Source organism: Littorina saxatilis, linkage group LG15 (genome assembly GCF_037325665.1).
Source record: "Littorina saxatilis isolate snail1 linkage group LG15, US_GU_Lsax_2.0, whole genome shotgun sequence".
Taxonomy (NCBI): Eukaryota; Metazoa; Mollusca; class Gastropoda; order Littorinimorpha; family Littorinidae; genus Littorina; species Littorina saxatilis.
In genome coordinates, this window is record NC_090259.1 from 16782816 (window position 1) to 16801802 (window position 18987).

Below are 18987 nucleotides of genomic sequence, written 5' to 3' on the forward strand. Positions count from 1 at the left end.
TGTCACATTCTTTATTTTGTTTGACATTTCTGACAAGGGTATTAGCACTTTTTTTTTTATCTTTGACAGCACACGAAAAATAATTCCAATTTAGATGTAAATATGTAACCACACTTAGTATAAGCTTAGCTTGTTGTGTGGTCCCCTTTTTCACTTAAATTTTGGCGCATGCGCTGTGAAGTTTATTGTCAGATCTACCGGAACTAGGGGGCAAAAGGAAAAATCGACAACGAGGCTTGGTGCAAAGTAAAGTGCGGAGACGACGAGACAAACTGTTGTGTTTACAACTGCAAGTGCAACAGTGGAATCAATGAAGACAGAGAAATACGGTGGACAGAATTTGTCATTGTATGGCTTTCCGACCGATGGGTGCAATTGCGAAGGCGCAACAGCGAAGGACGCGATGGGTGCAAGCAATCCGACGACAGGGGTTTGTTGTGCCCAGAGATCTGTGCCATTGAAAAGTCTGCTCGCGTCACTTCGTGTCTGGCAATGGCACGGCTATCAACGATGCCAACTCCTTTGACTTCGTACCCACCCTTAATCTTGGATTTGAGAGAACATCAAGAACAAGTGACTCTAGCAGAAGGACAAGGTACTGGTCGGAGACGTGACTTTGTCCGCTCAGTGAAGACCGACGACAAGCAAGCGGTTTTGCTTCCACCCCCCAGTGTCAACGCTGAAAATATCATCGGATCTGGAAGAGACTCAGAGCCAAGTAAGCTTTGTTTGTTTTTATCAATTTATGATCTGCTGACTTCAAATTGTCTTCCTACATCAGTGTATAAGAAATTTAAAATGAATCGGCAGCCCAAAACGGATGCATAGGAAGGGTCACGAAACAATTGCAAGATTTTAGAAAACAAACAAACAAGATCTAGACATTGTCGACAAGCCGCGTGCATGTGTTCTGCGCGTTCTTAGAATCCGGTTTCATTCTAGAATGGACCGGGTCCAGGTTGGAATTCTAACCCTGCGCAAGTACAGGGGTGCCATTCTAGAATGAAACCCTTGTTGCTGGTCCATTCTGAGGAAAGTTGACATGCGTGAAGCAAGGGGGCCGTAATGTTTGTAGGTAAGACAGAGTTGTCTTCCCTTGAATTATCTCCACCTGCACCTTCCCTTTGATAAAATGGGGCTGATTTGTCTACCCCTGAAAAAATCCTTTGGCGATCTTGCGATGTCATGTCATGTCAAGAAAGTTGACACTCCTGAGTACGCAATAAACAAAGGCAGACCATAGCAAGGGGGACTACCAGGGCGGTAATGTTTGCAGGGCAGTTGTTTTTGTGATGAGAGCCGGTTCGGCCGCTTGCAATGTCAGCGCTGTCTCCCTCTCGGAAATGTCCGTTTTTTTGACAATTTTTTTGACAGACAGACAGACAGACAGACGGTCAGACCGACTAACCGACAGACAGACCAACAGAAGGACAGAGTGAGTTATAGAGCTGTTGTCACAGGTTTAAAAAAAAAAAGTTGACATTAACAAAAACAGAAATCAACAACTTTTGTCTGGTTTTATAATATTATGGGAAAACATTGAAAGCAATTCATAGTAGTAGTACTACCACAACAAATACTCTCAAAGGGGAATTCCATGCCTAAAAGTTTGACAGTTTTTATTTAATCTATCAGAATCCCTGCTTCCAAACTGTGATATGCCCACGTTTCAAACTCTTCATGTATATGAATAAGATTAAAAGTTACAAGCGAGATCGGCAAAACACTGTCAGTCCGAAAATTTCCGTTCGTAGCGATCAGTGCTGAGTGTCTCTCAAAATCGTAATCACTTTCAGAACATCACAATCCCAATTCCCGATGTCTTTGAGTAAAGTGTAAAAAACCCGAAAAAAACACCCAACCAAACACACAAAAAACAAAAACAAACAGAAAATCCAGTTACAAGCGAGATCTGCAAAACACTGTCAGTCCGGAAATTTCCGTTCGTAGCGATCAGTGCTGAGTGTCTCTCAAAATCGTAATCACTTTCAGAACATCACAATCCCAATTCACGATGTCTTTGAGTAAAGTGTAAAAAACCCGAGAGAAAAAAACCCAACCAAACACACAAAAAACAAAAACAAACAGAAAATCCACATTTGTGGCTTTGGCTGTGTGATAGTCTAACTGAAATGACTATTCCAACTTGGACCCAAATTCCAACCTTGCGCACGGCCGATTCTAGAATGGACCAGCAACAAGGGTTTCATTCTAGAATGGCACCCCTGTACTTGCGCAGGGTTAGAATTCCAACCTGGACCCGGTCCATTCTAGAATGAAACCGGATTCTAAGAACGCGCAGAACACATGCAATCAACCAGAGATCTGTTGCTACAGTATCTCTGAATCAACAGACTCTTGAATCGAGAAGATTAAGGAGGTTACTTGATACAGATCGTGATGCAGTTTTCAAGACATCGATAAAGCTCATGCTGAATCATTTTTTTTATTCCCAGAAATGTACCATTAATTGATGCAACAACAAAAATAGCACTAGATTTCTACAATTTTGATTTTGCATGGAACACTCCAAAATAATTTCCGGGGAGCATCTCCCGCACCCCTAAGTTTTTTTCAATTTCAGGAGTTATTTCCCTCAGGTATTTTCATGCTTAAATGCTGTGAGTGTGATGCATGTGTAATCTGATAACAAGATCATTGATGCTGATTATATTGCTAATGTATACATTTGATTTTGTATTTACAGAAGCAGCCATTCCTTTGCCCTCTGCATCTAGTGAGAGCTTAGGACCAGGGCCAGATCATGCCTTTGCAAAGAGGGACACGACTACATGTGAGGGTATTGTTATTGGAACACAGACTACCTCAAGTTGGCAGAGCTGCAGATGATAATTACATAACAGGCCTCTGTGATTAATCGTCTGACTGAAGATGTTTCTGGCTTGAAGAAAGACAACATGAAGGTGAAGGAGAACATACGCTCTTTTTCTGTTGATTCTCTACTGAAAAATGACACTGCAGTATGGTTTCACACATATGGTGATCTTTCGGTATGCATGTACCTACTTCGTAAAAAAAGGCAGGTCTACATTACTGGGTTGATGAACTGCCAAAGGCCACATCACTCCAAAGAGCAAGAAGCTTATTTTGTCATGTAATGGTTTATATAATTTACTCTGGTACTGTATAGAATAAAGGGCCCATTATCAATCAAATCTCTGGTCTGGTCTGAGTTTGTTTCATCAATGATTGTATGTGAGCTTACGAACATAACGATTCCCACTTTAAATAAATGCGATCAAGATAATTAGGTAGACAACATGTCAAGAGACGTTTATTCCTTATTTCTTGTTATAATTGAAGGATATTATTATGCAATATACTGCTTTGTTTTTTAAAATGGCTTCAAATTGTCTCCCTTGTACCGACACTTTAGTACACAATTTGTGCATTCACTTGAGTTATTTCTTAAAGAAAATTACCCCCCAAAATTATTCAAAACAGTCTTTGACATATCTACAGTTTCATTAAAAGAAAAACTGTATTTTATTTTAAGTGATAAATAAATATAGACAAATCTTGGGACTGTGCACAAACTGATCGGCTTGAACTCAAAAGTCGCAGCCAAGAATCTTCTGCAACTTTTGAGTTCAAGTCTGTCAGCTTGTGCACGGTCCCACAATCAGTTCAAAAAGAATTTTCCTTGATATAGCCTTGAGAAAAAAAAAGTAAGTAACAAATTTTGTACAAACAAATTTGTTCAAGGGAGACAATTGGAATCATGTTTTTCAAAATCGGTGAATTGCATTATAATTTCCTCCCAAAAATAACAAATAACTGTGAAATAAATTGGAAAAAAGTGCTAACATTATTACCTTGATCAGATCGATGTGTATGACAAGGAATTTCTATGTTTGCTGATTTGGTTGTCCGGTAATGACTTTCATGCACAGGGCTTCTAAATTCACTCGCTCAAACGCTCATGTGTGCACCAACATTCACACACGTCCATATTCATAAGGAATGGTGACAACACGCTCTTGAACAACAAACATGGCACAAAACGAATGAACATTTCAAACATTTCGCTATTGAATGAAATCATCAGTACATGGATATCAAATCATAAAACATCTCACAAAATACCTCCTTGCCATTCCGAAGTTGAAGAAGAATACAGTCCGGCATTACACACACTACACTTTCATCACTGAGAATCGCTGTTCACAACACATGTCCTCGGCTCTGATACGTTCTCCGAATAATACACACAAGTCATGGATGATGGTATAGTCCGTACGAAGCCGAAACACTTCTTACTATCCTCTGACACAAGTTCTTATCAGCTTCCACAATCTTCTGTCTTAACTGCAGGCATTTAAAAAATTAAACCTGAACTCATACACAGAGGTGACAGCACTACATACCCTCCCTCGCTGTAAACAAAGTACTGATTTTACCTGTCCATATTGAAACTACATACATTTTTCACTTGACAGAACAGTTAACTGTTGCTACCAACTTAATTAACTGGTATTGGAAAAAAATATCACACCTTGAAAACCCTAGTTCAGTATATCATAACTATATGCAGCCTTCAAACGGTTGGTACCGGTTGTTGAAGATCTCTTAGTCGCGCTTCCTTGCATCCGGACTTCTTGGTCAAAATTGAGGCCTTGAAGAGTCGTCCGGGGAAACTTGTCTTGTCTTGAAGCATACCTGAAAATGAAATTATTTTTTTTACTTGACACTAAAGCAAATCTTATGCTGGGTACAAATGCTAAAACAAGTTGCGCCAGTCTGTCAAACATGTATAACGATACTGAACGCAGTACATTTCACAAGGACAATGCTTAGCTGAAAACCAGCATCCACGTCGAATAAGGTAAATGGCAACCCAGCATAGCGCAGTAGCAAAACTGTCCCACAGGAAATCACGCTTCCCTGTGTTTAAAACAAATCTGTTTAACTTTCTAAGCTTGTAGCCCTGAAAGTCAAAAAATTATGCACTAGCCTCTGGCTAGTGATTCTGAAAACGTACCAGCCAGAGAGCAAATTTTACGAACCAAACCAACAATTTGATTCAGCATCTTCACTCGCATTTGGCGAGTAGATGAACACTTCTACTCACCAGATGCATGCTTCTACTAACTATGGCGAGTAAAATACTTGCCACTTTCACTGTTTCAGGGCTGGTTTGTTTTTAACCTTTAGAACATAATGTTGTAGTTTTCCAGAAATTGCTCTACACACAAACATACACCACCGCCCTGGTCTCTTGACTAAATGTAAAATGCATAGTTTGTTGATAATGCACTTTATAAATATCACTGTTTCTCTTTCCCCAGTCTTGTAGCTGTTGTAGTTAACAAGCTCTATATTTTAACTTTGAGACTTATGTTCTGAAAAAAATAGATCACACTCTGATGTAAACCTCTAGGTAATGCAACCCTATTAATTATTATACACACTTACTTAACAATTTGTATGTCATCGAGAGCAGCTGGTGCAGTTTTCATGGCAGCATGCCCCTTCCACATACATTTGTAGTGTGTACAAGTTTTGTCTGCTGGCACAGTGTCGATTCCTTCAGCCATGTAGTGTGAAGCAGCAAAAAGGGTGGCGGCCACATGGTTGCAGGACTGTCCTTTCTGGGTAAAAACAACAACACACAATCAAATTCGTTTGTGTCATCTTGATTTTCCTTAGCCTGCTAATAACAATTAACTTTATCTTTCCTAGGAATTCCTACAGAGAGCTTGTAAGCGCATGCTGTTGATATCTATATAAAATATATACCGGCTCAGAATGGAATTTGATCTTACTGCAGTGATAACCTTCATTGACAAGAGGATTCACAAACACATGTGTACGTACACATTAAATAAAACTCCGCACTCAGGTACCTGGTATTCTATTGAACATGCCTAGCCAACATGGCATGGTCTCCTGGAGATACTGATTGAAATTACATTAACATGCTGCTCATAACTTTGTCAAAAATGACAGCTTTTGCATGCAGACATTTTTAGTAGAGAATTATGAATCTCTGTGTGTGTTTGTCACTTTGTGTGCCATGCATTATATGACTGAGTATGAAAACTGATTGTGTAAGATACCAAGTAACGCAGCCATCAAGTTAATCCCACAAAACATACAAGGCCAACAACACTTACCCAGCAATACACTCGCAGTAGGCTCCAAGTGCCTGTCCGGTCAGCGTCCCCCCACAACAGCATACACTTCCGTGACTTCGTTGCGAGTCTGCTTCATTGACGTCAGCACACTCGCTCTGAGTCTGATCACCACAGTTGCTTACTAGCTGTTGTGCCATGCAGAAAGACATTTTATGCACACAGTATGTCTATCGTTTACCCCAAGGTTTTGCATTCTTTGCGCTGGATGCGTCGTATAACTTGTCGAACGTCGACGCAGTAGTATCAGTAAGAAAGTTGATCCAGAGATCTGTAGATCTGTGGTCGATCACCTCTGCTTCGCTTATGCAGGGGAAGTTCGCCAAGTCTTTCGTCCATATACCACCAATAGCCGTTTCAAACCATACCTTCATGCATGTCCTTGACTTTTAGTTCATGATTTTGAACAAGATAATCCGTTTTCTTGCAGAATTTCTCAAAGTAATCCTCTAGCAATAGTACTTCGAGCACCGACAGTGAAAGAGGTATTTCAGGCCAGGCACCTATTGCCCCTTATTTCCGGTTATCAGAGAGAGGCTGCCGTGCCCTAAAATCTGATTGGTCGAAACGCTGGGGGCAAAGGTTATACGAAAAAGGTCTATTGTTCCTGAAAAAATCAAAATCAAAATACAAATTTGATTCTTTGTATTTATGCAAGCATGTTCATGTATATGTGCTCTTTGATTAGTATTTTCCTTTTCATTTGAGACAAATTATTGTATAAGTTGTATATATATCGTCTTGTGTTTTGATTGATTTTGTAAATTGAACTTGTAAAGCGCTTCGAACTGTGGAGAAGCGCTATATAAATGTCCATTATTATTACACCCCCGGTATAGGGGTGTGTATAGGTTTCGCTCGATGTGTTTGTTTGTTTGTTTGTTTGTTTGTGTTCGCATATAGATCTCAAGAATGAACGGACCGATCGTCACCAAACTTGGTGAACAGGTTCTATACATTCCTGAGACGGTCCTTACCAAAAATTGGGACCAGTCAAACACACGGTTAGGGAGTTATTGGTGGATTAAAATTATACAAGGACTTATAGAGGGACATCTTAATGGTCAAAGGGAAATAACCATTCTCACTCCGTCACTGCCACCAACTGAGAAGGTTATTTCCCTTTGACGGGGGTGTTTTTCCTACCTCGGAGGAATTTCTTGTTATAATGTACTATATATGTAACCCCATATGTTCCCAGAATAAAATCTTGTTTAAACCAAGAGCCACGATAATGTCATGAAGCATAGGATCACCATTCTCGCCATTTTGCTGAGCTGAAGGGTCTCGGGGTGCACTCAACAGGTTTCCAAATTCTGCTGGAAGCTTCCTGGTTGGTGTGGAATCAGCTAACGACAGGAACATGGTATTCCCCGTCCTTTGAAAACCATATTTCACAATGTTCTTGTAAAATTCTATGAGGAAGTCCGTCCTTTTAAGACCTTATTTCACCATTTTGTTTAGAATTCTAAGCGGAAGTTCTTAAAAAAAAGTGCTTTACTTAAAGATTATTCGATGAGGGCTAGCACAGTAGACTTGCACTTCTGACGTGCGCCATTTTGCAATGGTGATCCAAACACGGCTTTTGATACATCTCTTAGGAGAGATCGTTGACGCCTGGGCTATTGATATTGATACTGTTGCCGCTTGGCACGAAGTGTGCATTGCATGCGATCAAAGGGGTGTGGGCATTAACAAGGACACGTTTGCTCTCCTTCGCTTTTTTGCTGAGATCTTTTACAAACTGTTTTACAAATTTTGTTTGTACACCAGGGTCTGTTGAAATCAAGGCATTGCCTTCGGCTTAGGCCTACTTTAGTGCAAAAAGGTTCAACAGTAGACGGGTACTGTATCATGGGGGAGTGGTGGAAGGGGGGGGGTGGAGGAAAGGAAAGGGAGGGGGGGGGGGTGAGATCATTGTGCTCAAGGATCTAGTGCTTTGATCGCCTGTCGAGGGCATAAAGTTCAACAGCTGAGGGATAACAAGTCTGTGTCATGTTTGGAAAGCGGGTGGATATAATTATATGCATGGCGGGGGTCCCGCGACACACTAAAGTTGAACAACGGTTGTGCCCTGCGACGCACTAAGTTTGAGTTATCAGGCGTACCGTCGGTACTCATGTAATCGTCTGCTAAGTTCCATACAGTTTGGACAAGTGCGTACAATTGGCAGGATTTCGAACACGAGAGAAGTTTTTGCCGGATTTGTTCCGACGTGAATTTACGGAGTGCATTCACCCCAACTGTCAAGAACGCGTCCCTGAAGGTCTCCCTGGACTTCCGATAATATTCCAGGCCTGAGGTGTACGAAGCAAAACTTGGTGCCACCCAGCTGGGTTGGAACAAGCCGCGGGGTCTGATTGGTTGAAATCACAACAAATCTCAATTTGAACCAATCCGACCCCGCGACTGCGTTTCTACCAATTTTAGTGGCACCCAGTTTCGCTTCGAGCAACTCAGCCCTGGCTGTGCCAGGGCCCTCTAAAGTTCAGTTCAGAAAGTATTTGGACGGGAAACAATGAAAATAAATAATTGGGGGCCCCGGGGCCATATTGAGTATCTGTTGGGAGCCCTGTAAACACCTTTCTGTTTATTTGCTTTTTTATTTTATTTATTTGTTTGTTTCTTCTTTCTCCTTTTCCTTATTTGTTTGTTTGTTTCGTTCTCGATCTGCTTCAGTCTGTCTTTCTTTGTTTATGACTATGACAAAGAGAAAACACACCCAAGGCACACCGCTTCCAAGCGAATTTCTCCGGATTGTTTAAATATTGCCTATATAAATCGTGGTTAAACAGTTTTAGATAAATTAAACGTATCCTTATGTTCACACATGCACACTCGCGCAGACAGGCACACGGACACACACCCACACACACGCACGCACACGCACACACACACACACACACATCCACACTCACACACACACACACACACACACACACACACACACACACACACACACACACACACATCAATCCAAGACCTTTAATTTCAGAGGTGAAAAAAAGTTTTACTTGTTTGCTTCAAGCTGGCAACAGCGAGTAGTCTGAATGTTGTCGGAAAGAGAGATACAACAAGATGGAAAGTCAGTCTGCACAGCCTACAGACCACAAAGAACAGACGTTCCTACCACTCGCAAAGCATAGCAAAAGATGTGTTGATCAGTTAAACAGCAGTACCGGTCAACAAAGGGGGAATAAGAGAAACAAATTGTTACACACGAAGTATTTGTTACACCGTTACAAAAAGCAAACGAGGAGCATATTTCTATTAGCATTGTAACAGAGTTTACATCCAAATCCCGATCACAGCTCGTGCGTGTAGGATGCAAGATAGAATCAGTTACACACAAAGGTCAGGCTTGATCGATCATGATCTAGGTCATTGCTAAGTTATAAAGGAAACAAGATCTGAATGTTCTTTTAGCCAGTAACAATGTTTACATCTAAATCCCAGTCACAGCTCAGACGTGCAGGATGAAATAGAGAAACAGTTATAGGCACGAAGTTCAGGCTTTTGACCGAGCTAGGTTATTGAGGCTAAGTGCGTAAGGGAACATAATCTGAATGCTTCTTTTACCAAGTAACAGTGTTAAACATCTAAATCCCAATCACAGCTGAGACATGTGGGTGAAAGCTAGAAACAGCTATACACGAAGTTCAGGCTTTTGACCGAGCTACGTTCTTGCTAACTACATAGGGGAACATACTCTCACCTCTTCTTTAAAGCAAGCAACAGTGTTAACATCTAAATCCCAATCACAGCTGTGACATGTAGGATGAACGATAGAAACAGTTATGCACGAAGGTCAGGCTTTTGCGTGAGCTATAGTTGAGGGCCCCAAAGGGGGGGTATCATCACGATCACGGGAAGGGAAATTTTAGCTTTCACGATCACAGTTACCTTGATTTTTGTTTTCACGATCACAAACACCTTGACGAATAGAGGATCATAGAGTGATACAGCTGTGAAAAATGTACGTTGAAAATAAAATGCTTTGCAATAATCCCCATCACGATCACGAAAACAAATGACGATCACGATCACGAGACTTTATTGTTTTTGTCATCACGGATCACGGGCAAAGTCCCATCACGATCACAGAAATGGAAATGTCCGCAATCACGGTCACAGAAAGGTAAAAAAAACGCCAATCACGATCACGATTTTAAACCCTTTGGGGCCCTCATAGTTCTTTCCTGACAAAGACAACAAAGATCTAGACGTTTCGCCTAGCAAGTTACAGTGTTTACGTCGGAGAAATCACAGTAGAGGGCTGTAGGGTTGAAGAAGAGTCCATTCGGGCAGGCCAGACGCACAGGTGAGAGAACCCCGTTGCATTGGAAGAAGTCGTGGTGGTTGCAGTTGTCTGGCACGAGCTGACCAACGGTCTGGCAGACGCTGTTAGCGGTTGGAGGCGTGTTCACACAGGTAGTGTTGACCTGGGAGAACTCGGTGCCGGGCCGGCAAAGCAGCACGTAGGCATTCAGCACTCCGTCACACTGGATAAACCTGGCCAGCAAACGCAACCATCAATCACGCGCAAAAAAGTGTCCAGTCAAACATCTTCTCTCTTTTTTTTAACTGTAATTGTCGATACTGAAACAATTACGGGGCACCAAGAGGTTGGCAGGCTAATTGCCCCCCCCCCCCCCTCCCGGACAATTGGCCCCTGACAACTTTACTGCCTCCTGGGCAATTGCACCTTCTAGGACAATTATTGTTCCCCGGACAACCTCCCTCTTCCCCAAACAAGGTAGGACCATTTCCACTTGGACAACTGCCAACTAGTGTGTGTGTGTGTGTGTGTGTGTGTGTGTGTGTGTGTGTGTGTGTGTGTGTGTGTGTGTGTGTGTGTGTGTGTGTGTGCGTGTGTGTATGTGTGTGTGTGTGTGTGTGTGTGGCCATAACAAGGCAGACAGGCCAACAAAGTCAGTGTTATAGACAGTCATTCCATCTTAAATCAGTTACCACAGATTTGACAGGAGAAATGACCTTTTGTTTAACACGTCAGTAAAAGAAGAAGGAAAAACGCACACAAAAAGCCACATCGCTGATTCTAAAGCTACAGCGCGTTCATAGGTTCGTTTTATTGAATTCGCCACGATATTTTTGTTTATATTTTATCGCCATGCATACCGTTAACAAACGCATGCGCAATCGTGAGTATTTCCCCAATTTCGTCGACCTTGACCTCAGTCCTACGTGCACAGAGAATAGCTTCGGAAGTTTACACTTTAAAGGTAGGCAATTGCTTTCAAAGTGTTTAACTTCCTTCTCATGCATACGGGCCCAGAATGGGGTACTTACTTCGTCACCTCACCAGGGTAAGGAAAGTAGAACTTCTCGTTATCTATGGCTGTTTGAGTACAAGGGTTGGCCACCTCACTTGGCAACGGGACAGGGGCTTTCATGGTCGAAGCAGCGGTTCCTACTGAAAAGGAGAAAACCATAGGTAAAGAATAAGGAAGAAAACTTATTTTCTCTGTTCGCTTCTTGAGAACTTATGGTAACGGTTGATAGCACAGCCCAGGGCCGGACCAAATGAGTTGTAAAGGGGGGGGGGGGGGTTCCTCCTTTTTTGGGGGGGCAAATCAGCGAAGTTGCGAAGCCACAAGCGCGCGCCTGCTGAACTAGAGGGGTCCGGGGGCATGCTCCCCCAGAAAATTTTTGAAAAACGGTTAAAATCTGTACAATCTGGTGCATTCTGGGCCTTGTTTTGAGGGTTAAGAGCAGCATTGTTTTGGTGCTAAAACTAGTAAAAAACAAGTCGCGTAAGGCGAAAATACAATATTTAGTCAAGTAACTGTCGAACTCACTGAATGAAAGTGAACGCAATGCCATTTTTCAGCAAGACCGTATACTCGTAGCATCGTCAGTCCACCGCTCATGGCAAAGGCAGTGAAATTGACAAGAAGAGCGGGGTAGTAGTTGCGCTAAGAAGGATAGCACGCTTTTCTGTACCTCTCTTTGTTTTAACTTTCTGAGCGTGTTTTTAATCCAAACATATCATATCTATATGTTTTTGGAATCAGGAACCGATAAGGAATAAGATGAAAGTGTTTTTAAATTGATTTGGACAATTTAATTTTAATAATAATTTTTATATATTTAATTTTCAGAGCTTGTTTTTAATTCGAATATAACATATTTATATGTTTTTGGAATCAGCAAATGATGGAGAATAAGATAAACGTAAATTTGGATCGTTTTATACATTTTTATTTTTTTTTACAATTTTCCGATTTTTAATGACCAAAGTCATTAATTAATTTTTAAGCCACCAAGCTGAAATGCAATACCGAACCCCGGGCTTCGTCGAAGATTACTTGACCAAAATTTGAACCAATTTGGTTGAAAAATGAGGGCGTGACAGTGCCGCCTCAACTTTCACGAAAAGCCGGATATGACGTCATCAAAGACATTTATCAAAAAAATGAAAAAAACGTATGGGGATTTCATACCCAGGAACTCTCATGTCAAATTTCATAAAGATCGGTCCAGTAGTTTAGTCTGAATCGCTCTACACACACACACAGACAGACAGACACACACACACACACACACACACACACATACACCACGACCCTCGTCTCGATTCCCCCCTCTACGTTAAAATATTTAGTCAAAACTTGACTAAATATAAAAAAACCACTCAAAGCAAGGTACATGCTTTTTCCAGGGGTGGGGTTCCGGAACCCCTGGAACCCCCCCCCCCCCCCCCCCCCCCCCCCCTGGGTCCGGCCCTGCAGCCCTAGAACCTATCACAAGCAGGTTGCGAGACCAAATCTACGTAGAAACAAAAGTAACTCACCCAGAAGTAAACACACACAAAAAAACAAGAACATTAAAAAACAAACGATCAGCAGCAGCAACAACAACAACAACAACAACAACAACAACAACAACAACAACAACAACAACAACAACAACAACAACAACAACAACAACAACAACAACAACAAGGCTTAATTACTTTAAAGTTCTTTAACATGCAAAACATATGCAGACAAAACAAGTCGCGTAAGGCGAAAATACAATATTTAGTCAAGTAGCTGTCGAACTCACAGAATGAAACTGAACGCAATGCCATTTTTCAGCAAGACCGTATACTCGTAGCATCGTCAGTCCACCGCTCATGGCAAAGGCAGTGAAATTGACAAGAAGAGCGGGGTAGTAGTTGCGCTAAGAAGGATAGCACGCTTTTCTGTACCTCTCTTTGTTTTAACTTTCTGAGCGTGTTTTTAATCCAAACATATCATATCTATATGTTTTTGGAATCAGGAACCGACAAGGAATAAGATGAAAGTGTTTTTAAATTGATTTGGACAATTTAATTTTGATAATAATTTTATATATTTAATTTTCAGAGCTTGTTTTTAATCCGAATATAACATATTTATATGTTTTTGGAATCAGCAAATGATGAAAAATAAGATAAACGTAAATTTGGATCGTTTTATAAATTTTTATTTTTTTTTACAATTTTCAGATTTTTAATGACCAAAGTCATTAATTAATTTTTAAGCCACCAAGCTGAAATGCAATACCGAAGTCCGGGCTTTGTCGAAGATTACTTGATCAAAATTTCAACCAATTTGGTTGAAAAATGAGGGCGTGACAGTGCCGCCTCAACTTTCACGAAAAGCCGGATATGACGTCATCAAAGACATTTATCAAAAAAATGAAAAAAACGTATGGGGATTTCATACCCAGGAACTCTCATGTCAAATTTCATAAAGATCGGTCCAGTAGTTTAGTCTGAATCGCTCTACACACACACAGTGACACACACACACACAGACACACACACACACACACACACACACACGCACATACACCACGACCCTCGTTTCGATTCCCCCTCGATGTTAAAATATTTAGTCAAAACTTGACTAAATATAAAAAAAACTGTCACTTCAACGAAAGATTAATAACTTTCCCATCTATTGATGACAGACATATTTCTGTAAAGGTCTTCGGTGTTGCAAAAGCATAATAAAGTATATTGTTTTTTTGGTCTATCTATAAAATTAAAGTTTCACAATTTTAAACAGAAAACAATCCTATTTCTGTAACATTTGAAACTTTAACAAGCCACCATCGGTCTAATATGTATTTAAGGAAATATTGCAGGGAATAAATTAGAAGAAGAATTCGGGCTGCTTTCTGACATGTACGCATTGTACGGCGCTTCCAATTTTTTTTCTCCTGCAGCAGGGTTTCCAATTCCTGAGACTTTCGCTGTGAACTTAGGTTCTGTATCGTGCGCATGCGTGCACACGGGGGTGTTCGGAAACATAGGAGAGTCTGCACAAATAGTAGTTGACTCTGGGAAATAAATCCCTCGCCGAACATGGGGATCGAACCCTCGCCGATAGCGACAACTCGTTTTGAAGCAAGCACTGCTACCGACTGAGCTATTAAGAATAAGAATAAGAATAAGAATACTTTATTATCTCATAGAGAAATTCAGGGGTGGTACATAACAATAATACAAACAAGACATTGATTTTACATAAAACATATTGCACTATATAACATGGACATCTTTAAAGCACTGCGCTTACATATTCTCGCACACCTACGCGTATAACGAACTATGGCTAAACATCATTGCAAAATATCATAACATACAATATATCGCAGGAAATATACGGTTGTACATAAAACAAATGCATACATGTACATTACTACTGATTTCACTGGCAGAAGAGGGGCTGAGTCGGGTATGTGGATGTGTTTACATGTTGCTAAGGGTGATGGATTTGGGGATGAAGCTGTTTTGCAGCCTGAGTGTCCTCGCTTTGTGCGTGCGAAGTCTACGGCCAGAGGGAAGGAGTTCATATATAGAGGTGGGCTAGGACATGGGACCTATCTGAAGCTATCCGCCTACTCTTTCTCACCACACGCTTTTCATACAGGGACTCCACTATTAGATTAAAACATAACAAATAAATAGTTAATTCAGTAAGTCCAAATAAACAAAAGATAAAGAAACAAATAAAAGAAACAAATAAACATTAATGCAAGCATGGGCAATTGTTCAAACAAGTAAATTAATACCGAACAAAAGATCGAAAGCAAGTTAATCAATACATCAATCAATCAATCAATCAATCAATCAACCAACCAATACACCAATCCATCCATCCGTCGATCCATCCATCCACTCATCAATCAAGCAATCAAGCAAGCAATCATGAATTAGATACATTAGAAAAAAGAAAAGAAGTAAACTGATACGTTAAAGGCACAGTAAGCCTCCCGTAAACCATCACAGATACTGTCAGGCTTTTACACACAGTACAAACACCCTTTCATTTGAACGCTCACCGCTTGAGAACATCCTAGGTGCCCTCCGTAAAGAGCGAGCAATTTTCAAAGAATTTATTTTTGCGTGGTTTATCTTACCCCTGAGCCATCGTGAACCCGTGTGATCCAGTTTCCCTTTTTCACAATGTAGTCGTCAGTTAGTAATTTGAATGCGACTCGAAGTGAACTTATCTGCAATAGCACGTTATTATGTACCTCTGACTATGCACGAAACAAACGGCTGTGGTTCACAAGAACTCTAGCGATGGCTTTTGACTGTTCAGGGAAACTGGCGATAGGCATAAACCGTCGTCTGCTACGAGAACCACGACCTTGCGTGACCCTGCTTCCGGGCTTTTCTCTTTTCAAACTTTCAAAACTTCGAATTGTACTGATCTTGTCTTGATGAAAAAAGAATTCTTTTATGATTTAAGAATGTTTGTGTAACAAGCTGTCAATTTATTATTTAGATTTTAAAAGTTAGGTCTAGCGCCAAAACGCACCACGTTCCGATTGTCTCTGAGACAATCCGCAAAATTAATTCTTTAAAAATTGCTCGCTCTTTACGTAGGGCACCTAGGATGTTCCCGTTTGGTGAGCGTTCAAATGGAAGGGTGTTTGTACTGTGTGTAAAAGCCTGACAGTATTTGTGATGGTTTACGGGAGGCTTACTGTGCCTTTAACAAATAAATGAATAAAACCCAAAACAATACAGAAACAAATAAACAAACAAATAAACAGATAAATAAGCAAAACAAATAAAAATAATAAGTTCATCAATAAATAAACAAATAAAGAGTTCACGCAATACATTAATAAAAAAATAAAAAAATTTAAAAAACCATTTCGTCACACATCTACTGTAGCAGCAACATTGGTAGTTGCAGAAGCAGCAACAACAACAACAACAACAACAACAACAACATGAAAAACCAGAAACGCTTACCCTGCAGAAGAGCCACAAAGGCCAGGGAGCTTAGGATCATCATTCTCATCATGTTGCTGAGCTGCAGGGTTTTGAGCGTGGACTCTTCAAATTCTGCTGGAAGCTTTCTGGCTGGTGTGGAATCAGCTAATGACAGGTACACGATATTCCCTGTCCCTTTAAAGACCGTTTCTAACAGGAAGGTGTTTTTTTATTTTTTTTTACAAAAGTGTTTGCAGATCATTCGATTACAGCTACACCAATCGCAGTGTCCTCCACACACTCACACGTGATTTGTAAAGGTGATTCAATCACCGTATTTGACAGATTTCTTTTCAGATATCGTTGACACCTGACATTTGACGCCTGGCATTCTGCAAGCGGAAACTTTATCTGAATAGATTACATTTGTAGCATCGGCGAAAGTGACACTTTGAAATCAAAAGATGGAAAGGGTTTCTTCTGCAAAACTATGAGAATTTTCTTTGCCAACAAATGTGTGAAAGATTTCAGTTTTTGGTTAACACGCCGGCCTGTACAGAGTATTGCGAGTTGACATGTGTGAAGAATTTCCTTGCACTCAAAGCAGGAGAAAAAACCTAATTTTTGTTTTGAATTCAAGGAGTTTTTAATGAGTTTTCAATGAGTTGAAATCAAAACGTTTTCCTTGTATTTTGTTTTCTGTGTGCGTTTGCACGTGCGCGAACGCGAGTACAAGTTATATCACATGAAATGCCATCTATTCGACCTCCATAATCAACAAACAGATTGATTTTACAAGTAGGGTCTGCACTGTGGAACCTACACCATACTCATCCCTAAAAATGTAAGCGAGAGTTATACGGAACCTTTCTCCTGGCACCTGAGAGAATAACAAGCGTTGAAATGAACAAGCGACTTTCATCCTCCGTACACAGTCATACACAAGAACCAGCTTTTATTCTCGACCGGACATAGTCCTTAGATCAAGACAGGTTTTTAAACAGTACAAACACACACTCACACACATTGTTACAGGGTCGCCGCGAAAGTGTCAATGAAAATCTTAAACGAAATGAGGCAGGGCGTTGTTTAATTTGAGACAATGGCAATTACAAATTGACCTTTTCATGTCCGTGTCACAATTGTCATTACCAGTATACCCAACTAATGGTTGTGTGATGCGTCTCAAGCGTGTTGGCGTTGACATACATGTGCTTAAGTGTCGCATCCGCTTTCAGCCTTCATCGCTGGCTAGCCAAAGCTGCATGCAGCACCGGTCGAAAAGAGAGCAGCCATCCGCGTAGGTCTCTTCTGCCGGTTAGCCTCTCACCAACAAGTCCTATGCATTGCCTCCACGTGGCGTTGGGTGGAAACTGGGAGCCCTATGCTCCCAGGCTAAAATACAAGGGCGCGGAGGAGATTTTCCCCGTACGTGCGGCAAGCAGGCCCACCCGTGTGTGGATACGCCCTGGTGCCCATGAAACAAATCCCCAGGTATGGGTGAAATACCAAGACTAGACATCCCAACGGCGGAACTGGCGGAAGAGGAGAGTGAACTCCCAACGGCAGCGAAGGCGGAAGAGGACGTCTAGTCACCCATCCCAACGGTCAGACAGGCGGACGAGGAGCTTGCTCCCAGCGGCTGGCTGGGCGGACGAGGATGCCCCATGTTACTGCTGCTTCCACAAGCGCTGGGTAGGAACGACTCGTTAGCCAAGGTAGGCAGCATTCCTAGGAGAAGGAAAACTCTGAAGACAAACCTGGGGGGTTGGACCCATTAGCTGAAACCTCCATGTCACCCCCATGTCACATCCAACTTGCTAGGGGAACACATCCGGCAGAGGTGGCAACAGGACAGATATGCCCACAACCTGGCACCGAAGGCGAATACAACAGCAGACTGGACAGCTCAGGGCGTCAGCATGGATGCGGAAGATGCGACGGCCATCCAGAAAACGGGCAGATTGAACTCGGCAGCCCGGTAAAGCAATCAATCTAGGAGAGCGAACACTCTGATATAAAAACAAGCTGAAGTCGGATGTGCTGGGCCTGACTTGTCAGGCGCGTAACGGCAGCACAACGCATCTACGCTCACATGACAGACAAAGCGAACGACGAAGAAGAAGAAGATTACCAGTATATTGTTTTTCATTCTAGTGAATCTGTTTTCCTACTGATATGTTTAATATTTGTTTCGCATTGCTCGTCAAATGGAATACAAGAGCACAGGATGTGGTACGTCCACGATGTGTATTTTCTGCACAGCGAAAAGCATCCTCCAGTTTCATGTCGTCGAAGAGTATGTCACACGCGTCATCACAACTTTCGCCCAACAGCCAAGTGTGTAGTGATCAGCTGGACGGCATGTTCTGTGTTTTCAGAAGATATTGAACAAGATTTGAAGTCTGTTTAACGTTCAATTTTGTCTAGACATTTCCTGCATGACCTAATTTTAATAAACGCAACCCTTCGTCAGTGTTTCATGAATGATTATATGAAGACTATTCGAGTAAAACAAGGCACGTTATGTATGTGTGCCTAACGTAGAACGAACGCTTTCTTCTCTTCTCAGGATTTAAAACGATGTTCGCCAGCCGTGTAGACCATAAC

General features: G+C 41.4%; 1 protein-coding gene and 1 long non-coding RNA gene across 3 annotated transcripts; both read right to left on the bottom strand.

Moving 5' to 3' along the window:
• Positions 1–4031: 4031 nt before the first annotated feature.
• LOC138948683 (uncharacterized) lies at positions 4032–6755 on the bottom strand. Of its 2 annotated transcripts, XR_011450060.1 has the most exons (3): positions 6138–6755; positions 5437–5612; positions 4032–4680 (listed from the first exon to the last, which is right to left on the bottom strand). It is a non-coding gene; the product is annotated as an uncharacterized lncRNA (long non-coding RNA). The 2 variants fall into 2 exon arrangements; XR_011450059.1 differs by having other exon boundaries at positions 5437–6755.
• Positions 6756–9139: 2384 nt separating this feature from the next.
• LOC138947936 (uncharacterized) lies at positions 9140–18106 on the bottom strand. Its single transcript, XM_070319462.1, has 4 exons — positions 17974–18106; positions 16417–16587; positions 11466–11589; positions 9140–10667 (listed from the first exon to the last, which is right to left on the bottom strand). The coding sequence occupies exons 1-4, from the start codon at positions 18104–18106 to the stop codon at positions 10388–10390; spliced, it is 708 nt and encodes a 235-aa protein (XP_070175563.1). The 3' UTR covers positions 9140–10387.
• Positions 18107–18987: the final 881 nt, after the last annotated feature.